Below are 17519 nucleotides of genomic sequence, written 5' to 3'. Positions count from 1 at the left end.
GCATCGTCTAGACAAAACTCCAGGACCTAGAGCACCCAGGGGGAACTCTGCCTCCACCCACCGACTTCCAGACTGGGGATCGAGTACTCGTACTAGACCAGCGTCCCCAGAACAAGCTAGAACCATGGTGGGAAGAGAGTCCTTACCGAGTATTGCGTCGAATAAGCACCGATGGGCCTGTGTACGAGATACGACCTGAAAAAGACGGGGCACTTCCCACTCGTACTGTGCACCGTAATATGTTGCGGCCCTGTACATCCAACGATCCCGTGCGACCCGAGCCGACTCCTCAGGTCCCCGAACAACTGCCCACGGTCTGGGACTTAGATGATGAAGAAGATAGCCCATCGGTACAAGCGGGTCATCCAAGAAACAATATCTCAACAAGTCACGCCAGCCCACCAGAATCGGCCAGCCCACCACCGGCCACCACCCCAGAAAGCTCCACCACAGTCGAACCAAGACGCTCCGAGCAGTCAACAGCTGGCAAACCCCCCCAAACGCTACGAACACGATCAGTTCGTATGGCAACAAGAACTTTTGTCTCAAAAGGCCAACCCGAGCCTACCAAGACCCTCACCCGAGAACTGGCGAGCATACAGGATGGGGGAGTGTAGGAGGAAGGGCCTCCGCCGAGTACCCGGGCCGGAACCAAGGGGACTGGAGAGCCCCACCAGGGCCTAGCGGGGTACTCGGTACCGGGCCCGTTGATCTCAATGGGAGTTGTCACGGAAGCTGTGACCCGGTCCGTTGCCCTGGGGCTCCATGGCAAAAAGGGGGTGAATAAACAATGAAATAGAGTTTATAAATAGTTCGTGAGGCCACCTGTGGTGTTCGGCAAGTGAGGTGTTAGGCCGACGCTGCATGCAGATCCGCTAGGACTGGTGGTGGGTTGCAGCCAAGATGGTGAAGCTCCCCACAGGTGGAGCTGTAGTCCCAGGGCAGTGTAGATGTAGCAATGGAGGAGAGGCACAGGCGGTGTGGAGGCTGGTGCCCAGATGTAGTAGTGCGGGGTGTAGTGGTGCGGGAATAAGTGGAGGACACCAGGGCATGTAGTTCCAAAGCTTTATTCACAGTCTGCAGTTCACACAGATGCCTGCCTCCGTGCTGTGTCCTCCGGGTCCTGGGCTCAGTCAACCTCCAGGCAAGATAGGATGCTCCCTTCCAACACTCCGCCAACATGTACCTTTCTGAACGTCTCCTCTATAGCGCCTTTAAGTGAAGTACTCCCAGTACTGAGTTACACTGGAGTGCCTCCTGACAGATGTTCCCAAGAACTCTACTTTACGGCAGACAGCTGTAGCCTGCTTCGGGGACTCCTCACTCCTGAGTCCCGGCTCACTATCCAAGTTGCTGTTGTGCCACCAAGTCTTAGATGGGAGTAGTGCATTTACAGCCCACTACTCCACCGGTGTCTGCTGCAGAACCATTAGTGTCCATACAACCTCGGGGACCGGGCCCCGGCCTTGCGCTTAGAACTTCTAGGCAGGGTTCTTACTCCTACGTTCCGTACTATTCTTTCCTTCTCATGGAAGATCAGGTTTCAGTTCAATGTCTTTCTCCTTCTTTCCTTTCCCGTGCCAGCTGGCTCAGATCACTGAGGCAGCTGCAGCACTCCTTCCTCCATCCCTCTCCTAGGGATCTTCTTTCCTCACTCCTCTCTGAGTGACTCTCTCCGACCGACTGAACTAACTAACTAACTAACTGAAATTCTAAACCTTCCCACTCATTTATTTATTCAAAACTCCACCCACCTCCCAACACGTTTCGTGTTTCCAAGCAGGGAACCCCCAAAGGTGCTCTTCTACTCTCTAAGCAAGGAGCCGCAATGTGGCTTTGCTACACTACTTTGTGGTGAGGGGCCTGGATGGTGGGGGCCTTACCTGGATGGTGGGGCACCACACCTCAGGAGGAGGTGCAGTACCTCTGTGGCGACTGAAGCCTCAGGGGTGCCACTTCCGTCTTCTAGGTTCCTGGGGGATCTGTTTCCGGGGAGCAGAGTTAGGGGATGGACCGCTGAGACTGACAGGACAGTTGAGGAGGAGTCCAGATAAAAGGGGCGGAGAGGGCCAGTCTGGGTGAGTCAGCAGAACGGGAGAGATGGAGGAGGAGACCTTGTGAGGGCCAGGGAGCCAGAGCCACGAGCAGCAATCAGAGAGGAGTACAGCAACAGGAGGGAGACTCTCGGTGGACCGCAGGGAGAGGGCGCTGAGCCTACCGAGAGAAGAAGACTGCTGCCTCACTCCAGCTCGCGGCTGTGGCCTACTCGCAGCCATCTGCGGCCATCGCCGCCTCACTCCAGCTCGCGGCTGCGGCCTCCTCGCTGCTGCCCGCAGCCACTGCCACTTCACTCCAGACCGCGGCGGTGACTTATCCTTTGCCGGCCGCAGCTGCCACCGCCCCGCTCCAGTCCGTGGTAGGGGCTGGGCCGGCGCCCGCCGCGGATCCTCCAGTGCAGCCGCATGCTGCGCCTGTGACCTATCAACCGCCACTTAGCACCGCCGCTGCAAGCCTGTCAGGGGGCCGCGACCTCCACTCTCCCACTCCCAGGCGGTGTCCCGCTGCCTCCACTGGGGGACATTCCGCCAAAGAACTCTCCCGCGGGCCTGTTGAGCCCCTGCTTCGTCTGGGCTTCGGAACGCCCGAAGACTACGCCAGATCCTCAGCAGCTTGCCCAGTGACTGCGACGCCGACACACCGTCGAACAGGACGCCGAGGGACGTCAGGACAGATAAGTGACACATAGTAACTAAGGACCCGTAGTCGGCCATTCTGCGGCTCTATAGTGACCGGCGTTTGCCGGAGTAGTCGTGTTCTCCCAATCCGTGTTTATTTTGTTGGGTTGCTTAGAATAGCCCTCACGGCATTTATCTATAAAAGTTACTATCTAAAGTTTAATCTGTCTCGCGTCTCGTCACTGCATCCCGCGTACCTGCAATTACCACACTATATAAATGACTCCAACAAAGTGTTAATCCACTATATAAATGAGTAAACAAAAAAAATAATCATTCCGCAGTATAAAGCACAAACAATCAAGTCTCCACTGGGTGCTAAAAAGATAGTAAGAAGTAAAAAAGTTTACAAATATAAAAATGTCAAATCAACCCAGTTTTCTACAGTTACAAAATAAAAAAAAATACTAAAATAAAAAAACCATATTCAGTATAATTACTTCTGTAAAAGTCCAATCTATGGAAATGTAAAATTATGTAAGGCCCTGACTGTGTTCAATGGAAGGAAAACTAAAAAGTTCTGAATCTTGTAAAATGGTGCCAAAATTTATAAATAAATAATATATATATTTTTTTACAAAGTCCAGGATTATGTAATGCCAACAGAAAAAAAAAAACTAAGCCTGGAATTGCTGTAATCCTACTGTCCTGAAAAATTATTTTGCCAAGACATTCTTACTGAGCAGTAAACATAATTAAAAAAAAAAAAACCCTCCCACCCAAAAATGGCACAAAAGCCTTTTTTTCACTATTTCACCTGACTTGGATTAAGAATATTCTGACACACGGAGTCCTAAAATATGAAGCTAAGCTGTAAAAATGTGGCTATAAAATCTAATTATATGTCATAGTCTGTGTCACGCTGCAGCTCCGCAGGTAAATGCAAACTCCACAAGATGGCAGCAGAGTGGAGGGAAGACTGAAATACTGCTCAGAACAGTCCAGCAGCACTGCAGCGAGGCTACCACTAGAATAGTCAAACAAGCCGGGTCAATACCAGAGAACAGCGCAGTACAAAGGAAAATACCAAACACAGAGTCAGAAGAGTGCCAAAAAAGTACTGGTCAGAAGCAGAAATACCAGAAGCAAGAGGAAGGAGCAGGTCAGAGTCAAACCAGAGTCAGGTACCGGGAAGTCGGGACGGGAAGAAGGGAATGAACAGACACGGACACGGGCACAGTCAGCAAAACACAGCAGGACAAGTCAGGGTATAACCAGAGTCAGCTACTCACGCCGAAAATATAACTGACACTGCCTGCAGGAAGCAGCGAGAAATAGCCAACCTGAAACCAGAACGAGGCAGAGAAAAGTTAACCCCTGAATGACCAGACCAGGAAAAGGAGAGACAGGAAAAACCTGGTCTGTATCATGACAGTCTGACCCCATTTTGAAGCATTTCCCTTGTTTATTGATATACAACCACAAAGGAAAAAAAACAAACATTAAAATGGAAAGTGCAACGTCCCTTTTATAAAGGTCACAGGAACTCTGGTATATACAGATAATAAGGCATCATGAGTACACGCCACTATGGGAGAATGTAGATGAGTCTGTGAACAGCATATTACAAGCCGTCTGTTACATATTTTGGTTATTTTGAGTAATGAAGCATGGGCGTACCCACAGTGGGGCGGGGGGGCGTCTATCCTGCCGCCGGTCCTTTTAATCTTCGGGCACGGCGCTGGCGGTTTTACAGGTGCCTGCAGTGGCCTGTAAAGAATAAAGAATATACAATACACAAATACTGGCAGGTAAGGCTAGTTTCACACTAGCGCTTTTGAGCGCAGCGACGGCCTGCGCACGGCCGCCGCTAAGCCCCGTCCCCTGCCGCACCTCCGCCGGTAGCTCCGCCTACCGGTGCATGACGCTGCATGCGTCCTGCGTCCCCTATCTTTATCACTGGGGGCGCAGGCCGTGCGCAATATGCGTTTGGCGGCGCATGCGCCTTTTTGACGGTGCACCGAGCGCAACCAAACTGCAGCAGGTTGCGTTTGGCGCAGGTCGGCGCACCGTCAAAAGGATGCATGCGCCGCCAAACGCATACTGCGCACGGCCTGCGCCTCCAGTGATAAAGATAGGGGACGCAGGACGCATGCAGCGTCATGCGCCGGTAGGCGGAGCTACCGGCGGAGGTGCGGCAGGGGGCGGGGCTTAGTGGGGGCCGTGCGCAGGCCGTCGCTGCGCTCAAAAGCGCTAGTGTGAAACTAGCCTAATTACAGCAATACAATGTACTATCACAGTAGCAATGATACAGGATGCTGTTATCATGCATTATATCAAAGCTGAGCAATATAGCATACACAGTAGCAAAGAGAAAGATGTCTAAAACGACTAATGGCTGCAAGCTTTGCACTGACTGAACAGAGGATGCATAGCCAGAGGACACATATAACTAACATGCATTGCAAACATCATGGGGGGCTGCATTATGGCTGCTAACACAGATGCATAGCATAGTTTACATAAGTGCATTAAACCTTACCGGAATCCACTTATTATAAGCAGTGGTTTTGCAGGGAGCTGCGCAGATGTGAGCTACTCAGAAGACAGCTGAAAATGGTTACATTTTCTTGACAAGGGCAGGAAGAAGGGGCAGTTCTGAACAGTTAACCATTTGGGGAACAGAAGATTCCAAACACATGAATAAAAAGGAGGAAGGCAACTTATGACACTTACTGGCGATAGCTGGAACAGCACTTAAAATATCTCCTTGCACATAATGGGCAGAACACAGGGGCTAGGGGCTGGCTGGACTGATGTATATACAGGAGCTGGGGGCTGGCTATGGCTGAGCTGATGGATATACAGGGGCTGGGGGCTGACTGGGCTAATGTATATACGGGGCTGGGTGCTGGCTGGGCTGATGAATATACAGGGTCTGGCTGTGGCTGATGTATATACAGGGGCTGGTCGTTCCTGCACTGATGTATATACAGGTGGTGCTGGGCTCAGTGGGCTGTACCTGGTGACGATATATATTACAGGAGGTGCTGGGCTCAGTGGGCTGGTGATGATGTATACACAGGTAGTGCTGGGCTCAATGGGCTGGGGCTGGTTGGTAACGATGTTTATACAGGTGTGGGGCTCATTATACTGTATGGGGAAGTTTTATTCACCTTTTTTGCTCTAAAATTTTACAACTTGAATGACCATGGCTTACCCCTCCCTAGTTTTGATCCTGGGTACGCCCATGTAATGAAGGGTTCAGGTGCCCCTTAAATATGGGGTTATTCTCCTCTAGAGGCAATTATTGGGGCAATTTTTATTAAAAAAGAATATCTGTCTGCTGCCCATAGCGACCAATCACAGTGCAGCTTTCATTTTAACAGAGCTATTTTAGAAATGGAAGTAGAGCTCTAATTGGTTGCTAATGGCAACATGGCTTTGATGAGGCCTACAATGTTTTTAGGTGAGAGGAGCTCGATAATTTGGCAGAGTTCAGCTCTGAATGAAACGCAGTGATACAGTAAATGCTTCATGTACATCTGTAGATAGGTACAGAGGTTGCAGATGCAGCCCTGAAACTGGATATAAGGGGGTCTTGAAGGGACCCTTTGGCCTATATGACCGTTTGTAGACCTGGATGTAATTATTCATCACAGTCAATCACTGAAAGCAGCAATTAAATAGCTGGTTTGCCTGCTCGCATACATACCAGCGCTAATGGAGTGTAGTGGCTGCCAGGGGCCTGCTGAAATATATAGAGAAAATGATAGTCCCCATAGGGGAGCCAAGATGGCCGTTATGGGCACAGCGGCCATCTTGGCTCCTCTATGGGGTCCTTCAGGTTCTCTACATATTTCAGTTAATAGTATAAGCGATCAAACAATCGCACGTTCAAGCCTCTTAGGCTGTGTTCACACACAGCGTTTTTTTAGCGGTTTTTACCGCGGTTTTCACTATAAAACCACTAAAAATAAGGTGCACAGTCATTTCTATGCATTTTACACTTTTTGTGCACATTGATGCGTTTTTTACCGCAGCATGCACATTAATTTTGCGTTTTTTTCCGCGGTTTAGGCTTCTCCCATGCTTTTAGAAACCGCAGCTGTAAAAAACGCATCAAAAACGCATCGAAACCGCGCAAAAAACGCACAAAAACCGCCGTGGAAAAATAGGTGCGGTTTCTGGGAAGGGATTCAGGTTTTTGTGCAGAAATTTTCTGCAACGTGTGCACTTACCCTTATAGGGAGTAAATGATCATGTAAATATTAATCAAAACATTTTTAACAAATATTAAATCATATAATACTTTATATCAACCTATTTCCTAATGAAAAACTACAGAATAAAAAATAAATATTTGGTACTGTCATGCCCTTAAAAGTCCAATCTATCAAATATTAAATAATTTAATCTGTCAACAGAGGGAAAAAAAAGGAAAACACCAGAAATGCCATTTTTTGCACCTTGAACTGCCTAAAGAAAATGCAATAAAAAAAAAAATAGATTGATCAAAGCGACATATTTGTCCCAAGATGGTACCAATGAAAAAACACAAACTTGTCACACAAAAGATCAAGACCCCCATACAGTTTAATGGATGAAAAAATAAATTAAAAAGTTACTTGTCTCAGAAAATAGTGACACAGACACATTTAAAAAGAAAAAAAAACACAAAAGGTCTGAATTTTTTTAACCATTACATTAGAAGAGAAAATGCACAAATCTGAGATCTCTATAATTGCAATGACTTGGAGAATAATATCATTTTTACTACATAAAAAATGACAAGTAAAATTTAAAAAAAAAAAACACAATGATTGAATTGCAGGGGTTTTTAACATTTCTCCTCCCATAATTTTTCTATTTTTTTTCCAATATATTATATGACAAAGTGACTGGTGTCGTTCAACACTACAACTCATGGCACGAAAAATAAAGCCATGATATGGTTATGCAAAAAAAAAAAAAGTCATGGCTCTTTGAAAAGGGAGGGAAAAAAATAACGCAAAAATGAAAAATGTCTGTCACCCATGATGACCATAGAGAAGACCCATAGGGACTCTATGTGTTGCCGTGCAGCATCCTTACAGAAAATCCTGAGCAAGAAGGACAGTTTTGGAGAATCTTGCATAAAGTAACCTGATATATACTTTCAGAGGATGCAACTCCTATTGAGCAAGCATTAGCCATAGACTAGTGCAGACGTGTTCAGTAATTGAGGGGTTAATTATAATCACCCCCTCCCTAATTACCGTGTAGGGTATAAAGTTAATGAGCATAGCTGCTCCTGTGTGGAGACCTGTGAAAGGTGCTTATGGCCTGGGAGTGGCTAGTTAGTGGTGGGTTATATGGAGGGGCACAATGGCTGTGAAGCTGAGGCCTAATGTGGATGATTAGCATTTAGCACAGGTGGTATACTGAATATTGAGGTTTGTGAGGGCAAAGGTAAGAAATGGGCATAAGCTTGTATCAAGTTAGGAGCTATAGATGGCACTGAATGTAGCTGCATCTACTAACACTGAAAGGCTAAGTGCATTAGGGTATGGTTGGTGTGTGTCCAGAGAAGAGTATGCAGTGTCTTTGTATGTGTGTCCAGAAAGGTGCATGTCTAGAAAGAGGTGTGCAGCATCTCTGCATGTGTCTAGAGAGGGGTGTAGGGATATGCTTTACATGCTTGGCTAGAAAGGGGTGAGTGTACATGTCTAGATATTGGCATGATGCATCTGCATGCATTTTTCTATAGTGGGATGTATGGGTGGGTTTGCATGTCTACAGGTGCCTAGAGAGTGGTGTTTCTAGAGTGGTGCATGCAGCATCTGTGCATTTCTAGAGAGGTGGATGTGTGCCTAGAGGGGTGTCCTGCATCTCTACATGTGTGTCTAGAGTGGGGTGTAGGGATATGCTTTACATGCTTGGCTAGAAAGGGGTGGGTGTAAATGTCTAGATATTGGCATGCTGCATCTATGCATGCCTGTCTAGTGAAGGGCATAAGTGCATGCATGTTTCTAGAGTGGACTGTAGGGGTGGATTTGCATGTCTACAGGTGCCTAGAGTGGTGGGTGTGTCTAGAGATGCATGCCTAGAGATGGGCATGCAGCATCTGTGCATTTCTAGAGAGGGGTGTGCAGCATCTTTATGGCTTGTATAGAAAGGGGTGGGTGTGCATGCCTAGAGATGGGTATGCTGCATCTGTGCATGCATGTCTAGATGGGCATAAGTACATGAAGGCTTGGAATCCCCTGGTGGGCCCCTGTGCAGATCTGGGGCCCCAACCCCACTGTATGGGCAGTACTTGGCATAATTCACTCTGCACTGACAAAAAGCAGCATCTCATCACTCAGTAACCAAGCTATCTAGTTTGTTATATAGACATGTGTAAATTTGGGAACAAGGGTAGTGTAATATTTGTATGTTGGTGAAAAGTGGCCCCCCAGTCTGACACATGAAGTGCATGCATGTTTCTAGAGTGGGCTGTAGGGGCAGGTTCGCATGTCTAGAGAAGTGTGTATGTGTATTTAGAGGGGCATGCAGTGTCTGAGTGTTGTCTACTTCTAGGGAGGGGTGCTGTGTGCGTAATTTAAAGCTCATGGGCCCCAATGCAAAAACACTAAAGGAACCCCCAACTATTGTAGTATTGATCTCTTCGGGTTCTTGATGGGCACCAGGGCCTGATGTGACTGCCGCCCTTGCACAACCCCAGGCTACGTGTGTGAGACACATTGGAGTCTGTGCTGGTTCCCTCCTATTTCCAGTGAGTGCTGCTCTGGGAGGAGAAGGAGGAGGTAGCCAGGACTGCTGGAGGGAGGGATGAAGGGGGAGCAGCAGGGCCGATCTGGGCTGGGTGACCTCCCCCCCCCCCCCCAGCTTTCTGCGGTTTGGGGACAAGGACTTGTCACGTGTTTGGACCCTGTCCTCCCTGTGGTGAGTGCCCCTTCCCTCCCTGTACTCCAGCCCTGCTGTGTGCCTCACCCTGTTGCCCTCCTTCTTGCTGTCACAGCCCCTCAGCCCTGCTGCATGTCACCCCTGCACACACTCCTTATCCTGCTCCCATCCCCTGGTCTCTGCTGGAGGTGACCCGCTTGTGTCTGGGGTCTCTCCACCCTGTGACTTCATGTCCAGTGCATGCTTTCTCCTATCCCTCCAGCCCTCCCTTCTTTAAAGCCATCTCCTTCAAAGTCACTTGTCTGATCTATATAGGGTTAAAAATAAGACCAGCACAATGCAATCCCTAATATCCTTGAGATCCAGTGGGTCCGGGACGTTCAATAACTGGGTTGGGACCACTCGCATCTATTGTTAGTCACTATGAGCCCCCTGGAAGAAACAGCAGCTGGTTTTTTGGGAGTCTGTAATAATCCTGTAACCCCTCCACATTGTATGGCCATGATTAACTTGTCTAGTTCTGGGAGGTGCAGGATCCTTGCATGGTGATCGCAAAGGGTTACGTTGAGTGTACCCAAATACATCTTTGCAGGTTAATTAGGTGCTATGCTTTTCCCATGACTTTTTGGAAGGGTAATGCATGGAACCCTATTGGCAGTTAAAAGGTTCCAAAAGAGAATACAAGTGGTTTTTGTAACCAGTTCAGGATGGGGGTCTGGAGCAGGTTCAGCATAAGCTTTGGGTAGCTGAGGCTTTGCCATTAGGGGAACACCAAGTGACTCCACAGGTTGGTGGCCGGGGACAACAGGGCCGAGAGGACTGGTACTTCTAATATTTGCCACTTGCTCGGATCCAAGGTCCGATCTGTCATCTATAGCTGTTTGCTTCTATCATGGCGCTGGAATGTCCCAATATCTCCGGGGGCTTTGCTGTTACCCAGAGGCTTTTATCACCTCCTAAGTTTTGGTACCAAATTTAGCCGTACGGCTGCTCGGACCGTGCACTTTGTTTGTCATCTGCTTGGTGACCGCTGGGTGTTTGTCAATTTATGTTTCTGGACATTGCTGTCATTCCTTTATTGCAGGCTGTGAAGACAGGAAGGAAACTAGAAGGCACAGGGACGAGAGAAACTCATCCACGTAGGAGACCAAGAGGAAAATCGACAGGAACCGCAGGCAAAAGGGCCGAAGGACAGATCTTTTGTTCCCCCTACCTGGGGCTTAAAAAATAAAAATGACTGGTAGATACACCCATGCTGTGGTCAGAGGGGTGCCCTCCTCTCTGGCACAGGAAGCGGATGGGAAGGTGGACCTTGCAAGGGCGCAGAGGGAAAGTGGTGTATTCTCTGGCATCTTAAGACAGAAACTAGGACTCCAGGTGATGGAGCTTCCTCCAAATGAAGATCTACCCCGAGGGCAACTAATTGGCGACATGGCCATAGTAATATCAGATACGGTTTTAATCACCCGTCCAGCAAACCCCGCCAGGAGAAAAGAGGTGAGTTCTGTCTGCCAGTCTGGGTGTGATTATGTGCGCAGCCCATCTTGGTTTCATAATCTGCCATCTGTTTGTTCGTTCCTCTTCACCCTCCGCTCTTCATCTTCCTCAGACAGAAGGTTTGCACAAGTTGTTCGAAGAGTTGAAATTTCGAGTTTATGAACTTACAGACGAAAGTGCTACGTTGGACGCCAGCGACATCCTCTTTACAGGTGAGAGATGCTCTGACCCTCGGGAAGAAGGTTGAAGTAGACATTTAAGGTCAGGTGGTAAGATGTGGATATATTGCAAAGAAATAGAAATGTTTTCATGGGGGGGGGGGGGGAACAACATGTAGCAGTATTGAAAAGTGATGGTATCTTGGGTTTCAACCCATGTTACCCTCTTCCTCCCTCCATAAGCAATGTTTCAGCCTGTTAATTATTGTGCAGATGCCAAGTTTGTAGTATGTATCATGGAGACACACAGGTATGTGTAGGAGCTGTATACACAAATTCTACATGTGTGCATTGGAGCTGTAGACAAGTGGTTCTGAAAGTATGTGAATTCCTTAAATATGAAAGTGCATCTAAAATTAATCTTCCAGATGTAAACTCTTGAAACAGAAGTTTAGGGTTTGTTGCCACAAACAGTGCTGCACTTGACTGGCTAGGTCTGGTATTGCTTGGTTTCATTTGAACTATTTGAATAATTTTTATTTTTTGCAGGTACAGAAATCTTTGTGGGTTTGTCAAAGTGGACCAATCTCCAAGGTGCTGAGGTGGTGGCAAAAACCTACCAGGTAGTAAACCAAATCTTCATGTCTTTCTGATACCACTTCTATGTTGATTTGCCTGACATCTGTATTGTTTAATGTGAATCGTCACTTCACTGGCCAATGGCTGTCCTCACCTCTATACATATGCATGCTCACATCAGCCCAATGTGCATTGGTCCTGAATTAGAAGGAAAAAATAAACAGCTGCCAAAGATCTGGCAGCTGATTTTTCCCTAAGAATGAAAAAGATGGGGCATGTTGAAATCTGTCAACCTGATCATTCTCTGCCACTGACATCTGTTACCATGGGGGGGGGAAGTCTGGGTGACTCTGTACACATCAGATGTCTGGCCAGTAAGTACTAGATTGACCTGCAAAGGTCCTAGTCAACAGTTACACATTGCCTTATAGCCCATTCACATCTAGGCTTGCTGTCTTCCTGTTAGCTCTCAGGCCTGTCCTTCTTCATGCTTCTTGGAGGCAAGAGCTGAGATCTCCAACAAAACTTTCAGTGTTCATTAAAAACCTGGTGACCTGTAGAACCCCCTGAAAAGATCTCTGGACTCTGTTTTCTCCTAGGACTATGCAGTTTCCATTGTACCAGTTACAGGAGAATTGCATCTAAAAAGCTTCTGCAGTATGGCCGGCCCTGACATCCTTGTGACTGGCAGCAGCAACACAGCAAAAAAAGCTCTGAAGGCAAGTCTTGATTGTCAGCATTCCCCTTGTAGAAGTATCTGCTCACCTCCTGGCTTTATCTGTATAAATAATGCAATGAGAAAAATGTGAAGGCCACTTTTCTCTTTATCAGATGATGGAGCAGCTGACGGATCATCACTATGAGACGCTGACTGTGCCCGACGATGCTGCCGCCAACTGCATCTATGCTCGCGTGGGGCCCAAATCCAACGTCTTGGTTCATCGCAGTGCGGAGGAATATCCGAACAGTGTTCAGGTGAGTGTCCCATCGGTGGGCGAACATACCGTAGATCTCGTTGTTGTGCGTCCACAGGTGACAGGTGGTCTTTTCAGATTGGCCGTCACTGTTTTTAGTAGGTAGTAATGGAGGCACTGTACTGTCATTGTGGGTGGTGCTGTCAATTAAGGCCCTGTCACAGACTTTTCTTTGGTCGCTGGTCTCCCGCTGGCCAGTACGCATCGCTGCGTGTGACAGGTGGGAGACCAGCGATCAGCTGGTAACTAACATACACATCGGGTATCCAAGGGATGTGCGTCCCTTAGATACCCGATGTGCACATTAGTTACCAGCTCCCTGCATCAGCGCACTGGTAACGAACACAGCAACGCTGTGCGCTTGGTGTCGCTGTGCTGATCGCTGGTGAAGATGTCTGTGTGACAGCTCGCCATCGATCACGTAGCTACTTACCAGCGATCCTGACACGTTGATATAGTTGCTGGGATCGCTGGTGAGTCGTTATGTGTGACGGGGCCCTTAGACCCTAATTTCTACCTTTGCTATAGGACCCCTAGTTCTCTGTATGCCACTGTGATTTGTAATGTGTGCATCTCCCAAAAAGCCTTACAATTACTATTTTTTTTTTTTTTTTTTTTTTTTTTGTAGATGGATGCTGTATTCTGCACTCATTTATCATAATACAATCTTATTGTACTTGATATTTTGAGTATTGTATCAGAAATGTACAATCTTTTCCTTCTGCCTCAACTAGGCGGAGCTCCATCACACAGCAGACAGAATTGGGATCAATAGGTGCTGTATGTGATGAGCTCCACCTAGTGGTGGCGTCAGACATTTTACTTGCCAAAATAAATTCTGTAGCTAATCAACACTAAATCTTGATTTCTAAGGCTGGTTTCACATTAGCGTTTTTTTGCGTCATGCATCCTATGTTTAACATGGGGGGGGGGGGGGGGGGGGGTGGTGCACGGTCTTGTGTTCGTATGTCTTCGTGCGCATGCATTTCTTCAAGGTGTGCGCCTAGGCGCGCCAGATGCAACCTTTTGCACTTCTGGGTCTGCTGAAAGGCGTCAAAACGCATGTGCATGGAATGCAACAAAATAACGCAATAGTCTATGGGAACGCAGGTGTGCGCATGGACATGTGTACGTCTGCGTCTTCATGCGCATGTGTTTTGGTGTAAAATGTGTAGACACTGGTTTTAACCCCTAGAGGACAAATGTGCATAAACAAACGCATGCAAAAACGCTTGGGCTACACTGGGAATTGTAGTTCTGGAACAGCTGGTGTGGCAGAGGTTGCTGGGCATTAGATGCTACCATACATGTATAGATGTCGCCATACTGGCTACTGCTGGTGTTTCTGTACATGGCATAGAGAAATCTGATTACTAATGCAGGCCTGGCATACTAGGTGTAATGCATATATTTATTTCTAGGTTTTTCAGAAGCTGACAGATTATACGCTGGTCCCAGCGTCTTGCACAGAAGTGTCGAAGATCGGAGGATGTCTGACCTCCTGCTCTATTCTGATAAATCGCAAGCCGGAGATCTGAGTGGTCCGACTGCTGGTTGTATAGGGGCAGCCTCTCCTCCTATAGTGTCATACAGCAAAAAATATCTATCTCTGGGTTTACTGGTCTCGTACATGTTACCCTGACACGTGCAGCCTGTAGCACTGTGTGCTTCTACATATCTAGGAACAGTCTGGGGCTGCCTGTAGACTCCAGTAGTTATATGGAATTACTTATATTTTGTTTTTCACTTCTTCCTATAGATGACAGGACATGGACATACCTGTGGGATGTTGACTCTTTAGTGGCTTACATAGTTCAAAAATAAACATTCCAGCTAAAATACACCCATATCAGAACACTCAGGGCTTTTCCAGGGCCTATCTTTATGAAATTGCTTTTTCTCTACCAATATCTATCTCAAGCCTTGCTGTAATGTCTTATATGATCACCAGATGGTGCTCAAGAGCTCCTGAAGAATGCAATATACTCTATGGTTCCAACTGTTGGCATTTCTGTGGACTAGAAAAATCTGATTAATAGTGCCAGCTGGCATGGATGCTAATGTCGTTTAATTACCACCAAGTGTTTGTTTTTTCCAATACACTGCCTAATGACTAAAGTGGTTGCTCAGCACATCCTCAGTGAGTCTGTCCCAGTTTGTGTTTTTAGGTTTCTATGTCTTCATAGACTCTTCAGTGTTTAATGCATATTTTTGTTGAATTTTTTTTTTTTGTTTAGATGGGACCCTTCTTAAGCAGTTTCTGCAGCATTGTAGTAATACTGTGGTTTAAAGGGAATGAACTCTCAACTGCAGGTTTTTTTTTTTCCTCTGGTGTGAAGTAGTCCATCTGCATATTTAGGAGGACTGTTATATTAAATCAACTTCCCAGGGTCTTAATGTGGATTTGCCTCTACTCCATCTTTTTTAAGGTGATGTAAGGAATCTGAATTTATATCCTGCCTCGAACTACTCCGAAGTTATTTGTGTATATATACTTTTTTTTTTTTTTTTTTTTTTTTTTTTCTTAATACTATCATCCTTCATGTCACTTTTTTTTTTTTTTTTCTCTCACCTCCCTTATGGCTTAACACCCCCACAATCCATTTCAGGAAAAATTTGATTAATGGTGCAAACTGGATAGATGGGACAGTTTCCTTTCTCTCTGCTTTTTGAACAGAGCCAGTCAGATTTGAGAGTTTGGCTCATGGTGGAGACCCTGACAATCAACCATTGGGACTTCAATATGGTTGTCAGGCAGCTTATCCCAAATAACTGGTCATCTCTAGCAATCTGGCCTATAACTCTAGTACACACTGGCACTGACCATGGTAAGGACAAGTCAAAAGTAGTGGTGATCATGGCTATGTCTTGGTACCCTATTAGCTTTTTGTAGTGTAAAAAAAAAAAGTGGAGCATCCCTTTAAATAGACTATCACTTATGGATCTCTGGGAGGTTGAATTTTTTTTTTGTTTAATTCAGTACAGAATACTATAAAAGGGGTATTGTTTAAAATTTTGGGCAAAGGAGGGGAAAATGTTGGTTTGTTTCAACCAGTTAAATGTCTGCATACATGTTGGTTAGGGAAAGTTCTGTTTGCAAAACTAAAAGCAGCATAGTGAGACAGCTGTCTCACTATCAGGGCATGCTGGGGTTTGTAGTTTTCCTGCAGCTGTAGTCACAGGTTTGAGAACACTGCACTAAAGCAATGCACATTGTGAAGCAATGAGCCAGTTGACCACTAGGGGGCGACACCTATTCTGACTGTCGTCCACCACTTGTCTTGTCACTTCATCTTGAATGTAACAATCGTAATTGTCAGTGGCAAATCCCAGCCTGGCCAGCTTTTCGATCTGCCGACTTTTGCCTTTTGGTGCTATTTCTGGTTGGATGGTGGTATGGGAAGGGTTTAAACCTGTGGTCAGAGCAAGTGATATGTTTCTCTTGTTGAATGCATCTTCTGTCAGTTTGGAGTATTTGTATGTTGTCACTCTGTTCTCTCATCTAATATATGCTGGAAATTTAGTTAACACTTTTGAATTTATAAATAAACTGCTTCAAGACTACATTACTTGTCCCATTTCTTCTTGTTTCTAACATATTGGAATGGATGGTGTGAAATATCACTTCATAGTAGTGCCTTCTGAATGCTTACAGAACATTATTGTGCAAGGCAGTGTCACTTACTCCAATTCACAAGATTGACTTTTCTCACCGGCTTGATAAGAGCGTGTAGGAGTCACAAGCTCCTGACTTAGTAAGAGGTGCAAGCGAGTCTTGGGAGTGGTGTGCACCTCTGCTCCACCTGAAATCTCTCATCTTCCTGACTAAAGTGAGGCATTGTCACCTAAGGTCAACAATATAGGCCTCTTTAACTATTGCCCCTTCATGAGTAATTTCTCTCTAGTGATCTTTTGGTTCAATGATCTAATTTAAGACTCAAATATTTTGTACAAATAGGACTTTTCCCTTTTTTTGGCAACACTTTTGATGACCCTTTTGGTGTAAGAATTTCTCATGTCCAATAAACTGTTTACTGTGACGTTCAATACATAGTGTGCCACACAAAGGCTATCAGTATCAATAAAATGATGCCAGATTTTTTTAAGTAAATTTGGAGAAACCTCTCATGTTCCCATAAAGCCAAATGGATTTTTGCAAGAGTTGGGGCAACAGCTGTTCCCACTGCAGTTCCACATATCTGCAGATATTAGTGTCCAAGGAGTAAGTGGTTATGCATTAGTTTAATTTGTAATGAGCAAAGTGTAAGTGGTGTGTGTACTGCATTGGTCATAGTCTCAAGATAGGGGGAAAAATGGCCACTTGGCCTCTCCTGGTTAATACCTTTGCATGAACTGTCTAGATCACAAGCGGCAAAACAACTCATGTTTCAAGGTGCTTCCCTCAAATATTTGAAGACTGTGCATCTCTGCTCTAGATCTAGCAATTGGCTTTTTTTTTTTTCTTCCATTTTTGCCTACTGCACAATACTTAAGTTCTTGTGGATTTTGGGAAGCAGAGAGGGTCCTCTTGGAATGTTTTTTTTTTTTTTTTTTTTTTTTTTTTTCCCTTCAGATTGTCTATACTAATTATTGGCTGAACGGAGACTGTTTATGAATTACCATCATGTAAAAGACATCACTCAGATTCTTACAAGCTGCTTTCTTCAAGTTTTGGAACATGACAACCTTACCACATACACTGTAGAGCATTTATAGATTAGTTTAATCCATGAAAGGTGCTATGCTGC

At 46.0% G+C, this 17519-nt stretch overlaps 2 protein-coding genes across 2 annotated transcripts in view; one reads left to right on the top strand and one right to left on the bottom strand.

The window, feature by feature from the left end:
* LOC141051669 (CCN family member 1-like) overlaps nt 1-5997 on the bottom strand; it is a 31386-nt gene extending 25389 nt beyond the window's left edge. The window contains exons 1-2 of the mRNA XM_073548672.1: nt 5218-5997; nt 4356-4445 (exon numbers count right to left, since the gene is read on the bottom strand). The gene's annotated coding sequence lies outside the window, so the exon portion shown is untranslated. The remainder of the gene's footprint in view (nt 1-4355; nt 4446-5217) is intronic.
* Nucleotides 5998-7972: 1975 nt separating this feature from the next.
* DDAH2 (DDAH family member 2, ADMA-independent) lies at nt 7973-16335 on the top strand. Its single transcript, XM_073548977.1, has 7 exons — nt 7973-8126; nt 10648-11060; nt 11173-11272; nt 11768-11841; nt 12397-12516; nt 12629-12772; nt 14193-16335. Exons 2-7 carry the CDS (start codon nt 10797-10799, stop codon nt 14307-14309), a joined length of 819 nt encoding a protein of 272 aa, XP_073405078.1. The 5' UTR covers nt 7973-8126; nt 10648-10796; the 3' UTR covers nt 14310-16335.
* The last annotated feature ends 1184 nt before the right edge of the window (nt 16336-17519 follow it).

Source organism: Dendrobates tinctorius, unplaced genomic scaffold, assembly GCF_039654945.1.
Source record: "Dendrobates tinctorius isolate UK_male_01 unplaced genomic scaffold, ASM3965494v1 ptg000158l, whole genome shotgun sequence".
Lineage (NCBI taxonomy): Eukaryota > Metazoa > Chordata > Amphibia > Anura > Dendrobatidae > Dendrobates > Dendrobates tinctorius.
Note: the sequence above shows the minus strand (reverse complement) of the source record. Positions and strands in the feature narration are given on the sequence as shown.

What these genes read in the sequence shown, in the direction of transcription:
- DDAH2 (XM_073548977.1), top strand. Translation starts at nt 10,797, where the DNA reads ATGACTGGTAGATACACCCATGCTGTGGTCAGAGGGGTGCCCTCCTCT. An exon ending in CAGCGACATCCTCTTTACAG is followed by an intron (nt 11,273 to 11,767) that starts GTGAGAGATGCT and finishes TATTTTTTGCAG; the next exon opens with GTACAGAAATCTTTGTGGGT. An exon ending in CAGCAAAAAAAGCTCTGAAG is followed by an intron (nt 12,517 to 12,628) that starts GCAAGTCTTGAT and finishes TCTCTTTATCAG; the next exon opens with ATGATGGAGCAGCTGACGGA.